Below are 22392 nucleotides of genomic sequence, written 5' to 3' on the forward strand. Positions count from 1 at the left end.
TTTCATGAGGCTGTGATTTTCCTAGAGGTCACAATAGGTTAAACAGTTAAACAGTGAGGTCAAGTTCCAAAAAATGGTCTCACTACAATGAAACGGCTACTATGGGGACTAACATCATCACACATGAATACAGTTGGGCTCACTGAATCCACAAGAGTCTCAGCTTTCCAGTTATATCAAATTTATGCAATTCCAAGACTGTTTAGGGACTCCAGTACGCAGAAATATTCAAATACACCATTTTTAGAATAGGCGAAAATAACACATTTATACTGTATGCAAATGACTGCATTGTTTTTGCCCAGAACTGCATGGGATTAGCATAAAGTGGGCATGTCTGTAAAGGGAAGACTTGTGGGTACCCATAGAGTCTATTTTCATTCAGATATCTTGAAATGAGAGGTTAAGGGACCCCTTTGAAAATGGCCATGCCAGTTTTTCCCTTGCCAAAATTTAGCCCAATTTTGGAGCATCTTTCCCTTCATAACAAGCTAGTATGATATGGTTGGTAACAATGGATCCTTTAGGTCGTCTAGTTTCATATGATACTAGCTTTAAAACTGAGCCTGCAGCAGCCTCTGGCCTAATGTTGGCAGAGGACACTGGCGTCCTTGTGGAGTTTAAGAGGTTAAAGGCTACTATCATAGAGAAGTGTGTTTTTTTGTTAATTATTCTCAAATTAGTTTTTCCCTAAAAAGGTTCTATCCTAATTCTGCTATTGTAAAACAATCACAACAATCTACAGTAATACTATTAACATATTTATTTTCTTCATGTTGATTCATATCAAGTTTAGTTTCCCTCATGAGTCTAATCAACAAACACTCCATCAACCAACACAATCTTTATCAACAGCAAAGAAGATATGAATGGCAATTTACTCAATGGTAGCTTCATAAATCACTTGGATTGGTGCCGAATGCACTGCAAAACTATTACACACTGGGGTGGTTAAGTGACTAGGATGGAAACAGTTTTGTAATGCATGTGTAGCTGTTGTCTGATTATTATGCAGCCGTAAATTCACCAGCTGTGTACACAAGGCCGATGGGCCCCTGTTCTTTGTTCGCATGAATTGCGTCTTGCAGAGGCAATACACAATGCAAAGTGAATCAATAAAATAAACTGACATCTTTATTAAGCCTGTTGCTTCAGTGAAGTGGTTTGGAAGGTGTTTAGAGAGCTCTTTTCATCCAGTGGCTGATGGATGAGCCTTCGTCAGATGAAACAACAGGTATGAAAAAAAAATCTCTTCAAGCATCAGCTTTTGTTGTGGATAAAAAATTGTGACAAATTTAGAATTAGAATTACATTAAAATACTGATAATTTGAAGATGAATCAAACATGAAACACTTCACATTACTGTTCAATATTAATATTATATTTAATCATTTTCAAATTGTAACACAACAGACTGGAATGTGAAATCACAGTTTGACAACCATAGAATGTGTTAATGTATGATAATAGGCATCATCTCCGTGTTAAAAAAGCCACAGTCATCTTGGCTTTCTGCCTGCGCCACATTTAAAACCGCAGAACTTTTGTCTCCCCCTTCCGGCAGTGAGAATAATTACAAAAGCACTGTCAACATGTGCTTTATGGCATATGCCAACCAGCTGATCACACAACCAGTGGCTTCTTACAGCTCTGAAAACGTCAGGGCAAATTTCTAAATAGGCGTTATTTGTATATACTGACCATATGTTGGGAATCTAAATGGTTACTTTCTCACCGTAAAACATATTAAAAGTTAATAAAGTGACACATTAACAGCCCTAGAGTGAAAATGACAACAGCTTTGTATCCATTGGGATGGGTCGGGAGGTGGAACATGATGTAATTTCCTGGCAAATTTGAGGGGAAACCAATCACTGCTGGTTGACGTAAAACGCATCACTACCAGTGTGCCAGTGCGGGAATGTCATACCAGACACCATATTTAAAAACTCTGTATACTGTGAAATACAGAGAGATTCGTCTGGTGGTGATAGGCTTAAACAGCATTGTGTGAACTTGTTTGGCAAGCACTTGAATGTAACGGACGTTCATTTATATCTAAAAGTCCTGCACTCCAGCTTTAAGCAACGTCAGCAATAGTGCACTATGCGTGCGTGTTTCAGTCATTCAGCTTACAAAATGAGTGCGTGGGGAAGGGCTGAATTAGCGGAGCGACATTCCTGCTGCACGCTGCAAATTTACCTCCCACAAAATCATTACAGCATCACACTCCAAAGATTTGAGGCTGGAAATAGCACATTGGGGACTGCAGGGGTCTGCAGGCCAATCTAATAAGTAAAACGGTTGCAGAAACAGGTTTGTGACTACAGGGTCTGTTTGAATATCTGAACAAATGGAAAAATCTTTGCAGATGCATATATGTAATCTGTTTTAGTCCGTAAAACCTCAGTTGCAATCAGAATTAGACTTTGTTCTTACAGTGAATTTGTTTTTGAAAATACATAACGTATAAGGCCGTGTTATCTTTCAGTTGCTTTCCTGTCCGGTAAAATACCTACAAATACCGTGAATATGGTGCTGAAAAATTAGTAAAATTTACCTTTCTTATATGTTTTACTGTATTCAGACTGTAATCACTGGGTTGAGATGGTAGAGGCATTACAAGACATTAAATGAGAGTCAAACCACTTTTGTGCACATTATCCAAATGTGAATCACAGTGTCAGATCATACTTAGATTTATGTGCGTGTTCAAGAAGGAGAGGGAGAGTTAAATTTGCTCCTTGTTGCTCTGTGGAGACTAAATATGACAGCAGAGATGTGGAGCTTAATTATGAGATTTTCTGGTAATTTTAAGGCTTAAATCATAAAGAGAATTTTCTCTGACTGACTGACAACCACAGCCAGACATGTCTGGTGTAAAACAGCTGGTGTGATAAAATAGCTGAAGAGGGATTTAGCAACTCTAATGCAAACAGAGTAATTTTGTACCTTCAAGTTATATCCAGTTTGATTTTAGACATTGTGTTAGAGGCATATTAAATAATACAGTGGCCACCAAACGTTACACTTGGTCTTTTGTGCTGTCAGGTGCATTATGGTTTGTAATATATAATTATTTGTTTAGTATCATATTAATTCATAAAAAGTCTAAAGTATTCCTTGTAGTTGGACAAAAAGGATAAATATATACCTCTCAGTTGTTTTTTAATTCAACAGTCCTTTAACAAAATGTGTCATTTCTATCATTGTAAAACAGCACATAAAGGACTTTGTCGCTATGTTCCTGTAGAGGATCCATCTGTAATGATAAGTCTTATATGAACTGTCTCCGTAGAGGAGGTTCAGACTGTGATTCTGGCTGACATCATCTACTGCAGGTGACATTGTTCTTTAGCAGCACTTTAGTGTAAAATCAGCAACTTAAATCTGTTTCCAAAGAACATTTTGTACTTTTTACTTTGCAGAGTTCGGTGCTTAATGTGCTACATCTTTACTGTCTTTGATTATTATGAGCTGTGGACCATAGAAGTAACAGCAGCAGAAAGAAAGAAAGGATTATTAGGCTGTATAAAGGACATGAAATGGACCATCTGCCATTTCTTTAATTTCCTTTGCCAGTATGTCATAACTGGAACTGGAGCCTATTCCAACACCAACTTACTTCAAATACTTACATCTAGTGAGATACAGAATTTATTGTTAAATGAGTAAGAGGTATTGGGCTTGACTACCTATAGAGACTGCCGTCAAGATGCAACAGTTGCATCAGTTCCCTCCAGCACTCTGCTGGACCAGTTAGGCTGCCAAAGCTGTAGTTTTATTCCTGTTCCTGTTTTCTTCTTTTTTCATTATGGACTAAATGGAGCCTAATGTGTGTACTCATTTCTAAAGGAGCTCAAATGGAAAACAAAACCTGCTACTCAAACTTAACATTTTGTCTGTTTGGATGATAGAGGGACAGATGAGACAAACTGGCAGAGATTTGTAGCAGTTGGAGCTGAGGTGAAACATGGGTTTTCTTGACAAGGACACATAAACTATGAGCTGTCATCCAGCATCTGCACAATTAATTTAGGACTGACCCGCCTCTTAAATACCTAGTACATCCATGTGATACTGTTTATGTTCTTGAACAAGTTTAAGTTCTGGGCCCATTCCTAATAAACACTTGAGACAAAAAGTGGAACAAACAACCTTATTGACCTTAACTGGGTCTTTGGACTGGCGCTAGCTCAATAAACACAATATAGCTCTAAGTAAGTATCAGATGGAATCACTTAAACTCTGTTTCTTTATAAATTCTTCAGGACTTTCATGTCCCACAGGTCTTTTCTATCACTGTCTTTCCTCAAAGCGACTCTGTCACAAACCCCTCTCGTCTGAGCAGGCACAAGCCGGAAGCCAACACATGCCCTCTGCAGATGTCACTAGAAATTCACTGCGGCCTTTGAGGAATTGTTTTATAAGACAGCGCCTCACAACCACATTTAAACACGAGGGAGTGCATTTACAGGCAAAACGTGTTGCATAGATTGATTAGTTTGGTTTATTAGTCTTGAAGAAGGAAAAGGTGGAGGTGAACCCTTTAAAATGTGCGCTTGATCCTGAGTTTCTACAGTTCCTCCTCTTGCTAGAAGACCGGGGTCTTTTGTCCTTTTTTTTCTTCAGACAGAAGAAGAAGTGGTTTGGCCTTATGTTCTTTCTGCTTGAATTGTCCATGGCCTACTTCTGCTTTCTTAAATTCTTAATGGCCATTGAGTGTGGCAGGGAACTCTTGGACTGTGCAAGCTGCCAAGTCTTAAAATAACCTAGAAACAAACGAAGGAGATTATTAAATTATTTTCCAAATTCCTCACCCTTCATTTTCACCCACCACTCTACTTTGTAATTACTAAGTTATATATTTCGAAACTGTGTGGTGTTGAAGAATCCACAACGCAAAGGATCTATCAGTTGGATGGTGTCCAAGCTGAACATTATCACATCAAATACCTAGCTATGTCTTCCCTGGAAAGTTGTGATGTGGCATGTTTCTATCCGACAGTCTCTGGTGGGACAGCAGAAGCAGAGGACAGATTCATCAGTCCTTATAATTAGGGTCTTAATTTGAACACCTTGCTCTTCTCAGTTCATTGGCAAAGCTGCTCTCCTGCTGCTTGGCCCACAAACTAGACTGGAGCGTTATCTGGGTCGCTTGGTTACGTAGTGAGCGCTTGCTGGGTCACGTGGATCCTCTCACAGCTGATGGGCACTTGGCACAGGACAGGAGCAATAGAATCGCCCGCCAACAGGCTGGCCCACCTCTGAACAAGCCAGCCTCTCTGGGTCTCAGCTCTCAAGTCCAAAATGGTCAGTGATGCTGATCCAGATGAAAAAGCTGAAGCCAAAACATCAATCATCACATTATGCCAGCCATGCCTATGAATCAGCTATCACAGATTAACAACCTAAGAAGCTTTTCGGGATCCACAATATTGATTTTCTCATTCTCATCTACTACAAATAGCGAGATGCTTCAGTTTCATGCGCCAGAGTTAAGCTCGGAGACTACAAGAAACTGGCATCAGAAAACAACTCCAGCTTTCCAGGTTAAAAAATCCTTTTTGCAGGAGGAAGAAGAACCAGTACTTACTTTGAGTTTGTTTAGCAGCATGCAGTGGAGCGAGACAGTGATGATGAGCAACAAAGGTCGGGCAGGGCTACAATAAAATCCAGGATGCCATAATGACACGGTCTGTGACGCAACAGATTCTTATTGTACTTGATCAATGACTGCCACAATTGAGCTAATAGTCCCTTTACACCTTGCATTAAAATGCATCTTGTATCCAGATTGTATGTAGATATGATTTAACCTGATTACATTTATACCTGGTATTAATACGTGTCTCCATTGTCCACTTATTGAGATCTGATTTAGATCTGATCACTCTGTCCAGCTCGAACGACTGAACATCACATCCTCCTCTTGTTTGCACGGGTCCAAAAACCCCCCCCAAAAAATAAATAAACAAACAAAAAAAAGATGGTAGCCATCCTTGAAGCTGCATTATTGTATGGACTTTTGCTTGCTTTTTGAAGAGGGGGAAGAAGCCGACACTCCATCTACAAATATCTTAAATATCCATAGCTTTCTTGTTGCTTTCTTGTTAGTAGCTCGCTAACTGGCTAATGGCTGCTACCTTGCTGGTCACGTGCCATTATGTATTTCCACCCACATAGTTGTTGTATGTGGATTGCCAACGCAGTTGCATTTACACTTGTGTTCAGTGTGGTCATGACCACCTCCGGAGATGGTTTGGCTAATCGGATCACAATCTGTCCTCAATGCGTCTTGGGTGCATTTACATCTGTACTTAATGTGGTCAAGATGTATCTGATTGCAATCCAATCTCAAATCCCAAAACATATTTTAATGCAAGGTGTAAAGGGGGTCAATGATTTAGCTGTAGTAGATTAGATATCAGAAACAATAAATAAGTTGTTGACATAACAATCTCAACTCTAGATATACTTAACTTTTGACTGTATGACATGGTCTTCATCAGCAGATAAAATTTCCTCAGTTTATTGAGAAAAAGAATATTTATTTTTAAATGGATTAATCAAACAAGATAACATGTTATTTAGTGAGCTTTAGCAGTGCTGCAGAGCCAGGTTAGCTGTTTCCAGTCTTTTAGCTAAGCTGAGCTAAACATCTGCTAGCTATAGCCTCATATCTACAGTATGACTGTATTTGACAGATGCAAGAGTGGTATCCATCTTCTCATCTAACTAACTAACTAACTAACTAACTAACTAACTAATTAAGCGAATATGCGCAAATTTCCCAAAATGTTGAATTATTTCTTTAATTAACTGAAATTTTGGTTGTTGAGTCCTCATTTTCTATGTTCTTGAACAAAGAAAACTTATAGTAAAACCAACTGCTGCTATCTCACCTCATTGGCAGATAGTTATTATTGTTATTTAAGTAAAAACTGGATCCTCACACTCGCTGCATGATTAAATCGGTTGTAGGGAGAAGTACTTTAACCCACTGCACAGCTTCTGTAAATCAGCTGGTTGATTGAATCAAACACCAGCCTGATCACAGGGAACTCCCTCATCTATTTACTGGCCTGCTGGTTAGTTTGTTGCCCCTTTCATCGCTGCAACACGCTCTGTGGCAGCATGCTTTACAATCCCAAAGTGAGGAAACCAATCCCCAGAGATTGGCGACACCCACACTAATGAAAGAAATGCCGAAAAATGTAATCTCACCAATTTCAAGGCTCATTAAGTTGTGTAACAGACGGGAGTTTGAAAAAATAATTTGAAGAGGAGCTGTAATGTGTTTTTCCCCCTCTCTGCTTCTCTCTCCCTCCCTCATCTCCTCTCTCGGTGGAAATTGCTGTGAATTAAAGTATTTTTTTTTTACCACAGCACCAGCTGTATTAAGATGAAAACAAATGATTTTTTTTTCTATAGAGACCATTTGTAGTTTTGTGATTTCAGGCTTTTCTGGGCCATGAAGGCATTAGTATTTCTTGGCTGTGTCGACCGTACTGTATGAGCTGAGGGTTTTACTGCTGCATTGCAAAAATCCCCCAAAATAATGTTTGATTTAAAATAAAACAAAAAACAAAAAACAAAAGAAGTTTGTGTGAGTCAGTGTGAGAGTTTTGATCAGAGCTTTTCCAGGGACAGCTCCTTGGTAGCATGACAGCTGGCCTGCTTTTTGCTTAGACTCATAATTTTACCAAAAGCCCTCCTCAGCCTGAACCTCAGAGGAATACGAAGAAGGCAAAACAACTGAATGTCTCACACACTGACAGGCGTGCACATCGTGTGGAGGTGGCTTGACAACTACTGCTGTTGTGCGTATGAGACAGAGAGCAGAAGAGTAGCTTTGCTTTGCAAAAATACAGATAATATGAAAAAACAAGTGTGTGTGTGTGTGAGGAAGAAGAGGGGATCATCTTCAACGTCAGGGGCTGACAACTGTTCACTTCAGCAGAGTGTCACCTCAGGAATCCTGGCTGCCACTGAGGAAATGGGAAGTGTGCAGCTGAGTTTCTGTGCCTTGTGGTCTGCGAGGAGGAGCGCACCAGCGTCCAACAGCTGACGTTTACGACAAGCAAATCAGCAACTCTTCCTCTCCCTCCACTGACTCGCTCTACCTGTGCCCAAGGCTCCTCTGAGGAGAAAAGCCATCGCCACACTTGACTTGTAGATAGTAAAAGATACTAGACTGCCGTCATCTCAGCGTCATTCCCACACTTGTGCACAGCACGGGGATTAGCAGGATTCCAGTGTTGAAAAATTGCATTATTAGCGGGTATATTCCCTGAACAGACTGTGGAAAAGATGACATAGCATTTTAGCGTAGCAAATGTTGTCGGATGGCTTAATGAGAAATGAAAAAACTAGCTAAATGAACGATTAAATAATGGGTTGGCATTTTCTCAGTGCCAGAGGCTGCAGAGGTGGGTTTTAGTGTAAGTGCCATGGGTGCATATCTGGACTGGCAGTTTAGATACATTTCAACCTCAATTCATGCCTCTCCATTTCTTGCAAATGGCTTTCTTTCTGTTCTAATTACTGTGGTCAAACTACTGTCTGTCTTTTCAAAGAAGAAAGGTCCCAAGGAAAGTGAGTAATTATGTTTCATGGTAATTACTGACCTCTGTGCTGCACTGCAACAGCAAGAATCCACCCATTTCCTCCTCACTTTCAACCAGACTACGTGCTGACTGCCCAACAAAAGGAAAGAATATCCAAAAATCTGCAGTGGGGAGTTATTGACCCAGCACTGATTTGGCAAAGTTTCAGTATGCCCTGTGGCCTTTATGACAGTATGGTTTATGTAACTGCCAATGGAGCTCATACAGATGAGCGGTCTGTAGCACACAACTTTACACACACACACATGCTCAAAAAAAACCACTCGTAGTAAAGAGCACGCACAGACACACTCCCACTGCCTGCACGGTAAGGATGAGCAGGCTGATTTCTGAAGAGCTGAAGAGGCAGGAGGAGAGGGAGGTTAGAAGATCAAAAGGGAAACAGTGTTTCATCATGCAGGCTTTCAGCGGAGCAGCATCCTCCCTACGCTCAACATCGCCTTTTAGAGGCAGCAGCAGCACAGTTACAGGAATGATACGAACATGTCACTGTCATGGAAACAAGGAGGCATCTTGTTTCCCACCAACATGTATCCCTCTAAATCAGTGTGCTAAACTTATGTTGCTATGCACCAGTGAGACTGAAGACATTTAATCAACATGAGGACAGAGACAAATTTAAGATTTGTCTGTTTTAAACACAGAGATGGAAAGCATTTTTCAAACTGAATGCTATTCAGGTAAAACATCATTGGAGTTCCTCTTTATTGATGGACATTTGCATCTGTGCTATCATATTGTTTCAGCCTTTCAATCCATTGAGTTTGGTTTGATGATAATATTTCATCCAATTTTTCTGGCAACCAGTAAGAGTATGTGTAAGATTTATTTTTCATCTGTCACTTAAGGTATTACAGCGAGTAGAAAATATACTGGTACAAGTGGGATATCAATTAATTCTTTGCCAAATAATTTTGATAGTTTCTGCCAAAATCCCCTCAATACTGGGCAATCCCAGATAATATGTCTTCCAGAACAACAGCTGCTATTGTTGACACTATCAGTGGTGTCCTAAAAATCTTAAAGTCAAAGTCTTTCCATGAATGACTATTGATACCTTTGTGGCAACCTGCGACAAGGTGCCAAATTTAAAGCGTTTCCTTGTAGAATCTATGGGCATGCAAAAACCACTGGTATGAACAGATTTGTTCGTAAGAGGCACGTACAAGCACTTTATGAAATACAGTTAAGAGAGTTTGTTGAATCCAACTTGGAACACTCGTAAAAGCAAACCTCACAGAAGAAAGTTAGAGTTTTAGGATATGAATATGAGGCCCTACATAAAATACTCTTCCTAATATTATACTTGCCTGTCACATCTGTCACTATGCACCAATACATTCATGTTTTTCCTTTGTAAAAACATGAACTCCTCCAATCGGTTGTGTTATACACTGTGGAGAAAACATGCTAGCGTAAGCCTCCACATCCTTGTGGATCTGCTTTATCAAGACGTAACCAGATAAAGATTAAATTTGAAAGTCCAGCCTCGATTGTTGGGTATGAATGCATATTAATCTTGACATCCACTGAAAAAGAAATGGCTAGAAAACCTGGAGTTTAATGAGTTGCATTTTCAATCCCGTTCACCACACAAGAGCTAAAAACGAGGTACTTCGGAGATGGAAAAACACACAAATATCAGGTGCAGCGAGGCAGCATCCTTTTCTGGAGGATAGATAACTGAGTTTTGCTTGGAGTGAGGAAAATAAAGGCTCGCTCTCAGCAGAAAGAAAGGAGGTGGATGTTTTAAAGGATTCTCTCTGAAACCCTCCTCGCTCCTTCCCTCACCATCCCCCGATGAATGCCTAATCAGAGATAAAACATATTTACATTTCTCTGATGTGCAATGTGCTTACAGTATATGCACACTGGATCTTCTGTTATTCTGCTTGACTCACCCTCAGTGTGTGTGCATGCCTATTTTCTTTTCTTTATGTGTGTGTGTGTGTGTGTGTGTGTGTGTGTGTGTGTGTGTGTGTGTATGTGTGTGTTTATATTTTCCCCTTGAAGTATCCTAATTGAAAGCCTGGAGGCGCAAATTCTGATGCAGCCTCTGTGGAATTTGCAGGCAGTATGCTACAGTAGCTGAGCTGTTTGTATGTGTGTGTGTGTGTGTGTTTCATTTAAAGGCACACAAAAACACACACATGAAAACACTGTTTGTTGACCCTGGTGTCCCTCTGAGTTTGTTAATGATTAATGAGAGGCCCAATATGTATCTCTACTCTCCATCTCCCTTGTCAACGTCATGTAATTACTGTTTTTTCTCCACCTGATTGGTTTCTCGTCTGCTTGTTTCTCCCTCTCACAGGTGTGCTGATTTGTTCACCAGTGTTAAAATGTGTGTGTGTGTGTGTGTGCGCGTGTGTGGGGGGGGTCATGTGCATGTTTATCTGCAGAGTGAGGATAGCCCCTTTCGCCTTCAGTAATCTCACTCATCGAGCTGCTGTTATTGCAATTTACACTTGGCGCAGCCCCAGAGCTGCTCAGCCGTGATGCTTCCTCCTCTCCGCTGCCCTCAGGAGTGTTATAGCTCCTCACCACCTCTGCACTCAGCCGAACACTCTCGCCGTAAACAAAATGACCTCAAGTTGCGTCTTGTATTTTAAGCCAAGTTGTAACCTGTTAAACCCTGCAGACCCTGTTCTGAGTGTAACATTGTGATTGTCATGGCCAAGTAGCTCTTGCAGTGATGTTGTCTCAGAGGAGAGATTCAGAGGTTTCTAATGGCTCCACAGAGTCCTGCTGTCATGTTCACTCCAATTTTGTAGGTCCGAGTGTTTTTACTCAGGCTTATCTACTGTGTGGGTGAACAAAAATCTACAATTATTGGTTTTATGAAACATTTCAATCATGCTCTAGAGGTGTAGGCATTTTTAACACAATCTTCAAGGATACACAATTCAGTTTGAACTAGGTGATTGACAAAAAAATAACTTCTACAAATAATTATTGATTAACCAGTTAAGATATTTCACAAATTCCAAACATTGTGCCAGCCTCTAAATTGTGAGAATTTGCTGTTTTCCTTTGTCTTATGTGATAATAAACTAAATATCTTTAAGTTTTGGACTGTTAAATGTATAAAACAAGCAATTTTATGACATGTGGTGAAGAAATCGTGCCTTTTTGACTTTTTTCTGACATTTTATATATCAAACGACTGTAATCGAATAGGTCGAATATAATCGGTAGGTTAATCAATAATTAAAATAACCATCATTTGAACTCCTACTCATTATAATCCAAAACTGAAGTAAACTAGGAGAACACCATGTGTGATCGCTTGCTGATGTTTGAATGTGTTCTAACTGCGATAACTGCTTCAAATTCACTGTAAATCTTTGTACTGAACTCAACAAAAACAATTCAAATCAGCAAAGAGATGAATCATTTCCGCCTCTTGCTCACCAAACTATTAATAAGGACAAACCTTTTAGTTGATGCATTTTTTAAGATACAAAATTATCACTTAACAACAGCTGCTATTTAACAACACACGAGCATGACAGGACAGTGACTCCGGTATGAATGTGTAAGAATCATAACATAAAGACCATTTGTCTTTGAGAAATGGATCACGCTGATATTTTATACTTTTGAAACTATTCATGGGAACGGTAAAATGATGTAAATGCTGAACTACAGTATATAGCCTTTGCAGTGGTTTGTGCCTGTGGAACATAATATTAATTGATGTTGCAACGATGCTGCAATGTTGCAACATGATATCTCCAAAAGCAACCATGAATAACTTAACCAGATGAGCTGGAGGGCAGTTTTATTTGCAGAGAGCGCTGATACAGTGCCCCGTGGACCGATCGCTCTACTCTCCCTCGCTCAGCCGAGGCTAGTTTTTTGGGAGGCACATTATCGGTTTTGAAGGAGCAGCTTCTGTAGTTCCAGTGCAGGCACCAGTTCATTTCATGGCCATTACAAGAGGCTGATGGAGAGACTGAGCGCTTCCCTTTGAACTTGGATTAGTAACAGGGAAGAACAAAACACTGCTCTTATCTGGCTCTGATATTTGTTTGGAGCTGCAGGGGGGCTGGTTGAGAGCTCAGCTGTGTGACTGTTATGTGAAACACCACAAAGCAATTTGATAAGTCGTTTCACTTCAGGTTCTTTCCTGACAGGCAAATGAAAGGAGAGCACGGGTATCGTTGTGATTTGCCTGACAGGTAAACATAAACTTCACTGTTGCATGCATACATCTATAAGTGTCTCCAAGTAAGGATTTTTCAATTTTTTTTTTTTTTTTTTTACAAAATTCAGAATTGCATCAAAGACCAGCCTCAAATTAGATGTGTCTTCCCAAAAGGCGCGGGTGTGTTGTGCTATGAGCTCGCGAGGACACTTCAAACCCCTTCACCACCCATCCCTCTCCCCAGCATCAAAGCTCAGCACACGCTGTTTGAAATTCATTGAAAGCATTGGATTAATAATGCAGAAAGAGAAGCTCAGAAAAGAGGACACATAGCACGATGCCTTCTCGACTCCTCAGCTATTAAAGCATGGAAACCCTTCTGACATGACCAAATTGGAAACCTTTGAACGAGAGGGGAATAGCTGTGAAAAGGTTGCGGTGAAAGAAGCTGGAGCTAAATCCCCCAGGAGCCAGCTGGCTACACGCTACCTAAATGAAACCATTTCCTTTCTCTGTTTTGTTACCATGCCGAACCCCCAGTGCTTTCCTTCTGAATTTGTTCAAAATGGAGTGAAATATGAAATGCTTGATTGAAATACAATTAAATAATAATAAGCCTTACCTACACAGCACTCTCCTTTCACAGAGTTTACAAAGTGCTTCACAAAAACAAGACAAAAAATATGAAGGATCACACAGAGCTGATACAGTTTTTCTGTCTCCTCATACTCAAGTGTTGCTGTATATCAAACATCAATTGATCAATTATTATTGTTTGACATTTTGGGAAATACGCTTATCTGCTTTTTTTTTTTTGCCAAAGATTGATTTCATTGCTCTTTCCAAAGGTAAAAAAATCAGCCCACTGGCAACGATGTACAATGATGTATCTTGTTTGTTTAATCCACACAAAAACTCAAGGGTGAAAATAACAATTTGTGGTTTCATGGGAACTATTTCTTGGCCGGGTGCAGTGACTTGCTGGAGGCTTGTAAATCCACAAATTGTTGTTTTTACATTTTCGTTTTACAGATCAAACTAACAAAATGTAAATTGTAAGTGTAAATTAGTGTAAATTAGTGAACTTTAGAAGTGCTGGTAGGCAGGTTTCTTTTTACCTTTGGACAGAGCCAGGCTAGCTGTTTCCCCATTTCCAGTCTTTATGCTAAGCTAAGCTAACTGTCTCATGGCTGTAGATTCATACTTAACATACAGACATGAGAGTGGTATCCACCTTCTCACCTAACTCTTGGTAGGAGCCAAAAAAAAAGGTGTTTCAAAGTCTTGGAATCTGGTTTCTAGTCATTAACATCCTAGAAACTTATTTGACTTCAGGCCAAGACTGGAAGCCAAATTGCTGCAGTCCTGTCTCTACCACTCTTCCCGCATTTCCTTTTTCTTTCTCCAGACAAGAAGAGACAGTCAGAGAATTGGTTCAGGTCATTTATCTCCCCAATGCCAATGTTTACAAGTACATCTTAACTGCAGAGGGAGGTATTGATCCTGCTCTCCTTTTCTCTCCTGTCCTCTCATCATCCTTCTCTTCATTATAGGAAAATCAACAAAGCTCCCACCCAGGCTGTGCATATGAAAACACAAGCTGACAACCTGCCAGACAGCAATAAACTGTGCAAGTCTGTGATAAGGAGAGTGACACTGTAATTCTTGCAATAATTTCATATGAGAGATATTTTTTTCACCTCCACAAACACCGGCACATTCAAATTGACACACATTGATTGTATGGGGACTCTCAAGCCTCTAACCTCCTCTAACATGGTGTGTGGTTTGAGATGGAAACCATAAACACAACAAAAATGCTATTAAAAATATCAGTTTTACATCACTATCTTGTTTGAGCACTTTCTGAGAGTTTCCATAAGGGAGCAGTTTCCTCTGGGGGGCCCACTTTTAAATTTATGTACATATTGAATGTGTTTGTAAGGTTCGTGGCAGTGACAGAGTGTTGGAGTGTTGAAGTTGTTGCGCTTCCTCTCTCCACTGAATCCCACCTGCTCTTTGGTTGCGGCTGTGAAGATAAATGGGCCACCAAGGCGGTCCCAAACACAGGCCTTGGGACATCAGTTATAACAGGGATAGTGAATGCTGAATTAATTATCACGGGCAGCAAATAAGAGGATCATTTGATGCTATCAGGTTTATAGTTGTGGTGAGCAGTATAATTATTTTCGTAAAACAGGTGGAAAAATCTGTCAGAGCGGTAAGATAATTACATCAGATTCTTTAAGTTAATACTTACTTCCTGGAAATTTTTAGTGTACTTTACAGTTACGGTATTTAATGGTTAATTTTTAGGGCATTTCATACAAAGGGTGGTGTAATTTGGTCCACTTATAAGAAAAAAAAGTGTTAAGTTGGTTTAGTTGATAAGTACCTGTTCATTATATTTGGGTTTATAGTTTTTAATTTGCAAAAAAATCTTAATAAATTGGACTCTTTATAATTCTTTAACTGACAGAAAAATCCTCAGTGTGTTGTTTTGTTGTTGTTTTGTCAAATTACATATTAGTATATTAGATTCTTTCGAAATTTCACCATCATTTCTGTAAAATGTCCTAAAACCTACTGCATTGGCAGATTTTGTGCCGTATTTAAAGGAAAAAGGCTTTAAGGGATCAAACTGCAGACAGAAATTAGTTGATAAGAAGGAGATTTATTCAGTGTAATCTGACAATCACTATTCTGAATTTAACCACTACCTTATATGCATAATAATTAAATACTGGTCATTTTCAGTGAGCCTTTTAGAGCTATGTTCTATGTGTTTACAATTTATATTCATAAAATGTCTGATAGTTTCTGTTTGCGAGAGAGAACCAGAAACAAATAATACGCAGCTTAAAGTCCATGTCTACCCACTGCCACCTGAATGCTGTGTGATTAATAAGAGGCTTATGATGTAACTTCTCACCACATTTCCTCCTCACTTCCTTTCCTCAGTCCATCCTTGCTCGTTTTCTTTCTTCTCCGTTCTCTTTATCATGGCCTGTGATATCCTTCCTCTTGCTCTACCGCATATTAAAAGCAGGACTATAATATGGTTCCAAGAATAGCTTTGTCTAATCTGCTCGTTGTGATGTAGTGTCACTCCTGTTCTCCCCTCCAACGCAATATCTGCTTCACTCTTTTCACGCCTCTAATGCTGTCGGCACCTGTGTGAACTCTGCAGACCTGGAGGGATATTATTCCAAAATTAATCCATTTTTTGAAAAAAACAACTGCCGTCTTTGAAAGAAACTGCCTAACATTTTAAAAATATGGATTACAAGAAGTAATTTACACTATAAATGCAAAAGCCGCGTTAGCCATGATGTAAAGAGAATCAACAGATATCATATTATGAGGTGAAAAACTTCAAGCTGCTATTTTTAAGTGCACATCCACAAACACGCACATTTTAAAAGACATGAGGAGCGACATACATTAACACAGCAGCTCCATGTGTTATTTCTCTGGAGATCACTGCCTATTTGCAGCTTAATAGAGGAAAGCGAGTGATTTTGTAGTACAGAGGTAATATGGCATGGCAAAAATAAATGGCTGTAGAATAATGAGTTGACATTTAGGATAAATGTTTTTGCATCAGTGTGTAAAGTAATGATTATGTACATCAACGAAGTGCGGCTATGTACAATTATGTATCTCTCTCTGTCAAGAAGTCACTTTTCCTTCAGGAGATTGTTGGTTCTTTTGTTGGTGGATTTCTCATTTACATCCATTAGTCTGTCTGTTTTTAACACCTCTGAATCCTGTAATGTGCTAGTGAATTTAAATGAGGGTGAAGTAGCAACTCTAGTCTATGATTATTACCACCATTTTTTCCTCTAAAACCGTTATATGGTTTCTTTGAATGAAACCGTTCATAACACGGTAATATATAATCTGTGTATGCACATATATTCTTCTGCTACTTGAATTTTTATGAAAATCTGGTTCCATTTCAAGTCCTTATTCTAAGCTGAAATGGTGGACAGGTCTTCAAAAAAAAAATTGAATGAAAATCTAAGAAAATTGAATTACACATCATATTTCCTATAAAAAACACACATGATGACAAGAAAACTAAGCCGCTTTGACCTCTGTAGTGTAGCATAGTTAACAGTGACACCTCAGGTTTTGTGTCACTCCTGGTCATAATGTACACATTTTGTCTGTAGGTCTTTTTTACTGTCACAATGTGCAGGGTCTCCTCTGTCCGGCTCATTTGGTCACAACAAGGGGACCCCACAGGCTAAAATACTCCAGAGTGGAGGCTTTGCAGAGCGTGCTAGCAGATTAGGTGGCAGCTCAGCCCCCAGTAAATGTCAGAACAATCATGAGGACAAGACTTAATTAGTAAAGGGCACAGAGCAGTTGCATGTAAGTCGGCTTTCATGGGTATGATGACAGGATCATCGTCCACTGTCTTGTGGATTTCAGCTGGAAGAAAATTAACTGTGCAAAAAGAAAAAAGAAAAACGAATTCACTTTTTTTGTGTGTTATAATTTTTGTGTTGCAGAGACAAGGATCTGGAGCAACTGCTGGCAACAACAAGACATCTGGAGGACAAGGTAAGAAAAAAAATCTGAAAATCTGTGTTTGCATGAAGTACATGATGATTTACTTTCAAATCAACAATGTTGTGTTCAAGACACCCATCAAAAAAAGAAGTCCAAAATGAAGCAGGAAACAGAACAAGCATTTTAAACTTTTGAACAATTTTTCAATAAAAAAAAAAAAAAGCTGTAAAACTGATGTTGAGGGAGACAGAAAAAAGGCAGAGAATGATTGCAGCAAACAGAGGGTGAGAGGGTAAGTGGACCAGAGTTTACAGTACATGAGCTTTAAAAGGCATGACTGACAGTAACAGGGGTTGAAGGACAGCTGCCATCGGAGTCTACAAACACACACACACACACACACACACACACACACACACACACACACACACACACACACACACACACGCAGAGAGTACCTGACCTCAAGGCTTTGTGTCAGATCCTATCTCTGTCTCTCAAGAGTTCAGTGTGTCATGTCATCAACGACATGACATAGAGCTAATTTCATAACAAGAATTTGAATGAGTTAATTTGTCATTTTGATCAGTTTTCTGCATCTCTGTCATATGCTATACCCTCAAGTCATGACTGTGTTGCATGAGCGCATGAACTTGGGAGCTGAGCCATTTATACTGAGGTTTGTTCAAAATAAAAATACTGCTTACTGCGGGAATCTTCAGCACATGATGGCAAATCAACGTTGCTAATAAAGTTTGTTTCACAGGGTATGTGCTGCAGTTACAGTTTTCTTAACAAGGCTTGCTCTCAGCTTTAATGTCCTGACTCAACTGGATAAAATAATACAGACACCAGGAGACAAAACTGAGATGACCATCAGCTTGCGTAAATCCAAGTCTCTGATGATTGCCTCCCTGAGCAAAGACAGGCTGCCTGCATCCGTTCAGTCCTGGGGGAAATAAAGATCGGCTCCATGCACCAAGTGCATTACAAATCATGTTTATTGTTGAGCTTTCTGTCATTAAACCTATCACAGCACAGCAAATAAAGGCCTCAACAAGAAAACTAATATCTCCTGTGCTTTCACCTCCTCTAAATCATGGCAGTGATTTGGTGTGTCGCCCTGACTCAGCATCACATCACTGTTGGAGATGGAAGCACGAAGAGTGATGGAGAAATATTTTATAAAATAATCATCAGTGTACTTTGCACTTTATTCAATAAGTGTGTGGATAATTACTGCATGGAAAGAGGTTTAATTAGTCAGAGTAGTGCAAGCATGAAATTAAATCCTTGACAAACTTACAGATTTTTCATAGAAATGTGATTGATTAGAAACTAACTTAAACATCAAATGTCTTACCTGATGTGTAGAAATATTGATGTAAAAAGACTTAATTTAAAAGTGATTTTGGAGTGTAATGGTGCTGCTACAGTTGGTGCATTTCTACACAGAGTCACTTTAAATGACAGTAACAGAGTCACACGTTCCCATTTATCCAAAACTGAGCTTTTGCTGATGCTGTATTTCCCCTCTGATGATTCTTTATGGATCCATCACTGTTGGCCCTTCATCAGCTGTTTTGTAGCTAACTCAGCATGTAAAATCAACATCAGAGTACTGTAAGAGACAGCTGTCTGACATTGACTCAGCCCAGTGAATCAATAATTTTACCCATTTAATGCATTTTTTCCCAGTGTTCACCCCCATGCTCAATATTTTCTTCTTCCACAAGCAAAAGACCATGGACATGGCAAAACCAAACTTTACTGGGCCATCCTCAACTTTGTATTAGACAGATTCTGAACTCATTTTTCAATTTTATTTGGATTCACAGTATAAAACTTGTTGAAGTATGTTTGTATTCAGGGATAATTGACATTCAAATGACCATGCAGCTGACTAGTGTATTTATTAAAACAGTCAAATACAAAGTTTTAAGTATTACACAACCTTGAGCACAGAGGTGAATAACAACAACTCTACAGACTCTCAATCTGAAGAGGTCAAAAACAGTTGGCCCTCCCAAATGTCAGACAGGCAGCTGTGACTTCTAAAATAGATATAAGAGAACAAAAGTGTAATAAAGGAGGGGATAAAGTTATAAAAGTCTAAAAGAATAAAATCAATTTTAAATGATCTCATCATCTTATTCATTCTCTTCATTTTCTAATTTCTTAAACAGTCCATCTCAAATAGCAATAAAATATCCTCTATCTTAGATTCAGATGTGTTTTAAACAGCCAATAACCTGCTGGGAAAGCATGTTAGAATTAATGCCACATAATTTGTGACTGAAGGAAGCTTTAAACCAGGTGGAGGCTGCCACTGAGCCTGTTTGAAAAAAATAAATTGCTCTATTAAACAGAGTCACCGTTCAGCAACATTATTCACCAACTACAATTAAATGGGATCCAGATTACATGAAGCAGTCGGCCGCAGTGAAACGCCATGTTGCAGGAGACTAATTTTTCACTGCCTTTAGGGTTCAGGTCTACCTTTCTATTCACTTAATAAGAAGAGAAAGTGAAGGAAAAGCTGTGGTACACACACACACACACACACACACACACCCCCAACAAGAGAGTCCTTGGTTGTCTGACCTTGACAATTAATTTGATTCCTGGAAAAAGTGCTTTACCGGTGTGTCTGAAGCGTGTCTCTCAATACGTAGAGACATAGAGAGCTCTTAGAGTGGGTGAGGAGGGAGTGACGCTGTTATTGACTCTTGCCCACTCTGCATACCCCCAGCAAACAGCAGAACACAGTCTTTAGTGACAATCTCTCACAGGCTCAAGGACAGCCAGAGAGAGAGAGAAATATTCATATCCGCTGGAAGCAGGACTCATTTTGAACCGTACTTGCAACTGTGACGGACCTCAGTGATGCAGCAGAGGCTGCTTACCTGATAACAGCAGTAACGGGGGAACTGGAGTATGGAAATGTTTATTGTAAAGATAACTGTGCAAGACTGAATATTTATCAAGTGGATGCAGTTGAATCAAACTTTTTTTCCACTCCACTGCATCATGTTTACCTCAAGACAAACAATACAAACTGTGCTAGAGATGTCTGGGGACCATCAGTGCTGTTGTGATGATGTTTATTCTTGATGATAAAAGAAAGAAAATAAGGGAGAAATAAAGAAAACAGGTTGCTTTGTATGTTAAAATCAGTGGTGGAAGATCCATTTATTAAGTTAAAGTGGTAATAACACAGTGTAAAAATACTCTCTTACAAGTTAATGCACTGCATTCAAAAAATTATATGAGAAAAAGTGCAAAAACATCAAAACATATCTAAATTATTTTATACATTATTTTACGGTGTTATTATATGTGTTAAATTGTTTCGATTATTATTAGTGATCCATTCATGTATCAGAAACACTCACACGTTATAGCTGGTTGCGGTGGACTTAATTTTACTACTTTACTGTAAATTGTCAAATAGTAGTCAGGGCCTTTATTCACCTCAAGTGTAGAAAGAAAAAGGTGACTCCATTGTATAATCCTAAAACCTGTCAGGCTTTCAATTTGAGAAACATGCAGGAAGTGCTGTTGTGTTTTACTGACAGTACCTTAACTTAACTTAACTTAGCTTAACTTAACTTAACTTAACTTAACTTAACTTAACTGAACTTAAAGTCTGTATAAAGAAAAATCAGAGATTTATTTTTAAACATATTATACATGATAAAAAGTAATTGCTGAAAACATGAAAAGACTGAACTATGTGGTACTGAATTGTGAGTTTGAGCATTAAACTATTTTTCATCATTTCTGTGTTAAGGAGTTTTTGGGCGGGCCTGAAATGGTGGCTCGATGAGGTAGAGGGGTTACTAGCATGACTCCTCCCCCACTAGAGCGCACAAACAAATAGTTACTATTTTTACACTGGGTAGTTGTAGAAGCTTTCATCAGAGACAACTGGGATTCACTTCGGATAATCTGCTGTTACTGGTGAACGGGGCCATTTTTGGTCAACGTTAGTACTGAAAGAGTATTCTAAACCCAGCTGAAGCATCCGTTGATGGGTGGAGCCACCAGCGGCTTCAGCTTCAGCACCATCTGTGTAGCTGGGAGAACTTAACTTACATCCTGCCATTACTTGAATACTAACCTTGATTAAATAAATTACAGTATATAATGTTGGGTATTTTTAACAATGCATCATATTTTATAAGCCACAGGCTATAAGCTATATGATGCATATCTAAAATTCAGAATCTGTAGGGGTTGTTTTTCATTATGAAATTTGAATGTAACATAAATTTCTTGGTGTGTTTTTACTCCCAAATCGTTGTGAAAAAAATAAATTCATGTGCATGACAAGTGTTGATCTCATTTGTAAAAGACAGATTGACTGCTTTGAGGAATTATAGAATTTATAAATTAATGGCAGAAACATCTAAAAACAGCCATTAATTGTACATTAACTGTGCAATTATAGACACTCAATAATATTCTTCAAAAATGTGAAAAGTATGAAAAATGATGTTTGAAATTTTACCACACATTGTACTGTATGCAGATTTACTTTTTTTTTTTTTACAGTGTAAGAGCTATAGCTATCAAATAAAAAATATAATATTTCAAACTGCAGTGTAATAGAATAAAAGCAAATACCTGAAAACTGTACTTGAATATAGAACATACGTTAATGTACTTTGTTAATTTCCACTACTGATTGAAGCACCCTCACAAGCTCCATCCTCTGCTCCTAAAAAGCCTGTTAGTCATCTTCTGTGACATTGGACAACATGGTTAGAGTCCAGATGTTGTGTATTTGGGCCATATGCTCCATATGTTCACTGACCATATGAGTCCAATAACAACACAGACTGTCCCCGTCACTGCAACAGCTGGGGCAGTACAGGCTTACTACAGCTTAACATCATACTGTACAAACAAACCACACTAACAGAAACACTGAAGGATAGCACTTGGTAATCCTTATAATACTATCGTATGGGGAAAAAAATCATCCGCTCATTTGTGCAGGACATTACAGATAAAAACTGCTCCTTTCTTCATATAAATGTTACACTTGTAGAGTATAACTAAAGAGGACCTATTATGCTCATTTA

At 39.0% G+C, this 22392-nt stretch overlaps 1 protein-coding gene across 1 annotated transcript in view; it reads left to right on the forward strand.

The window, feature by feature from the left end:
• pcp4b (Purkinje cell protein 4b) overlaps window positions 1–22392 on the forward strand; it is a 39605-nt gene that overhangs the window by 6235 nt on the left and 10978 nt on the right. Inside the window, exon 2 of the mRNA XM_067595768.1 lies at window positions 17302–17353. Coding sequence (XP_067451869.1) covers window positions 17302–17353 — 52 coding nt within the window. The remainder of the gene's footprint in view (window positions 1–17301; window positions 17354–22392) is intronic.

The sequence above is a fragment of the Thunnus thynnus genome, chromosome 7 (assembly GCF_963924715.1).
Source record: "Thunnus thynnus chromosome 7, fThuThy2.1, whole genome shotgun sequence".
Taxonomy (NCBI): Eukaryota; Metazoa; Chordata; class Actinopteri; order Scombriformes; family Scombridae; genus Thunnus; species Thunnus thynnus.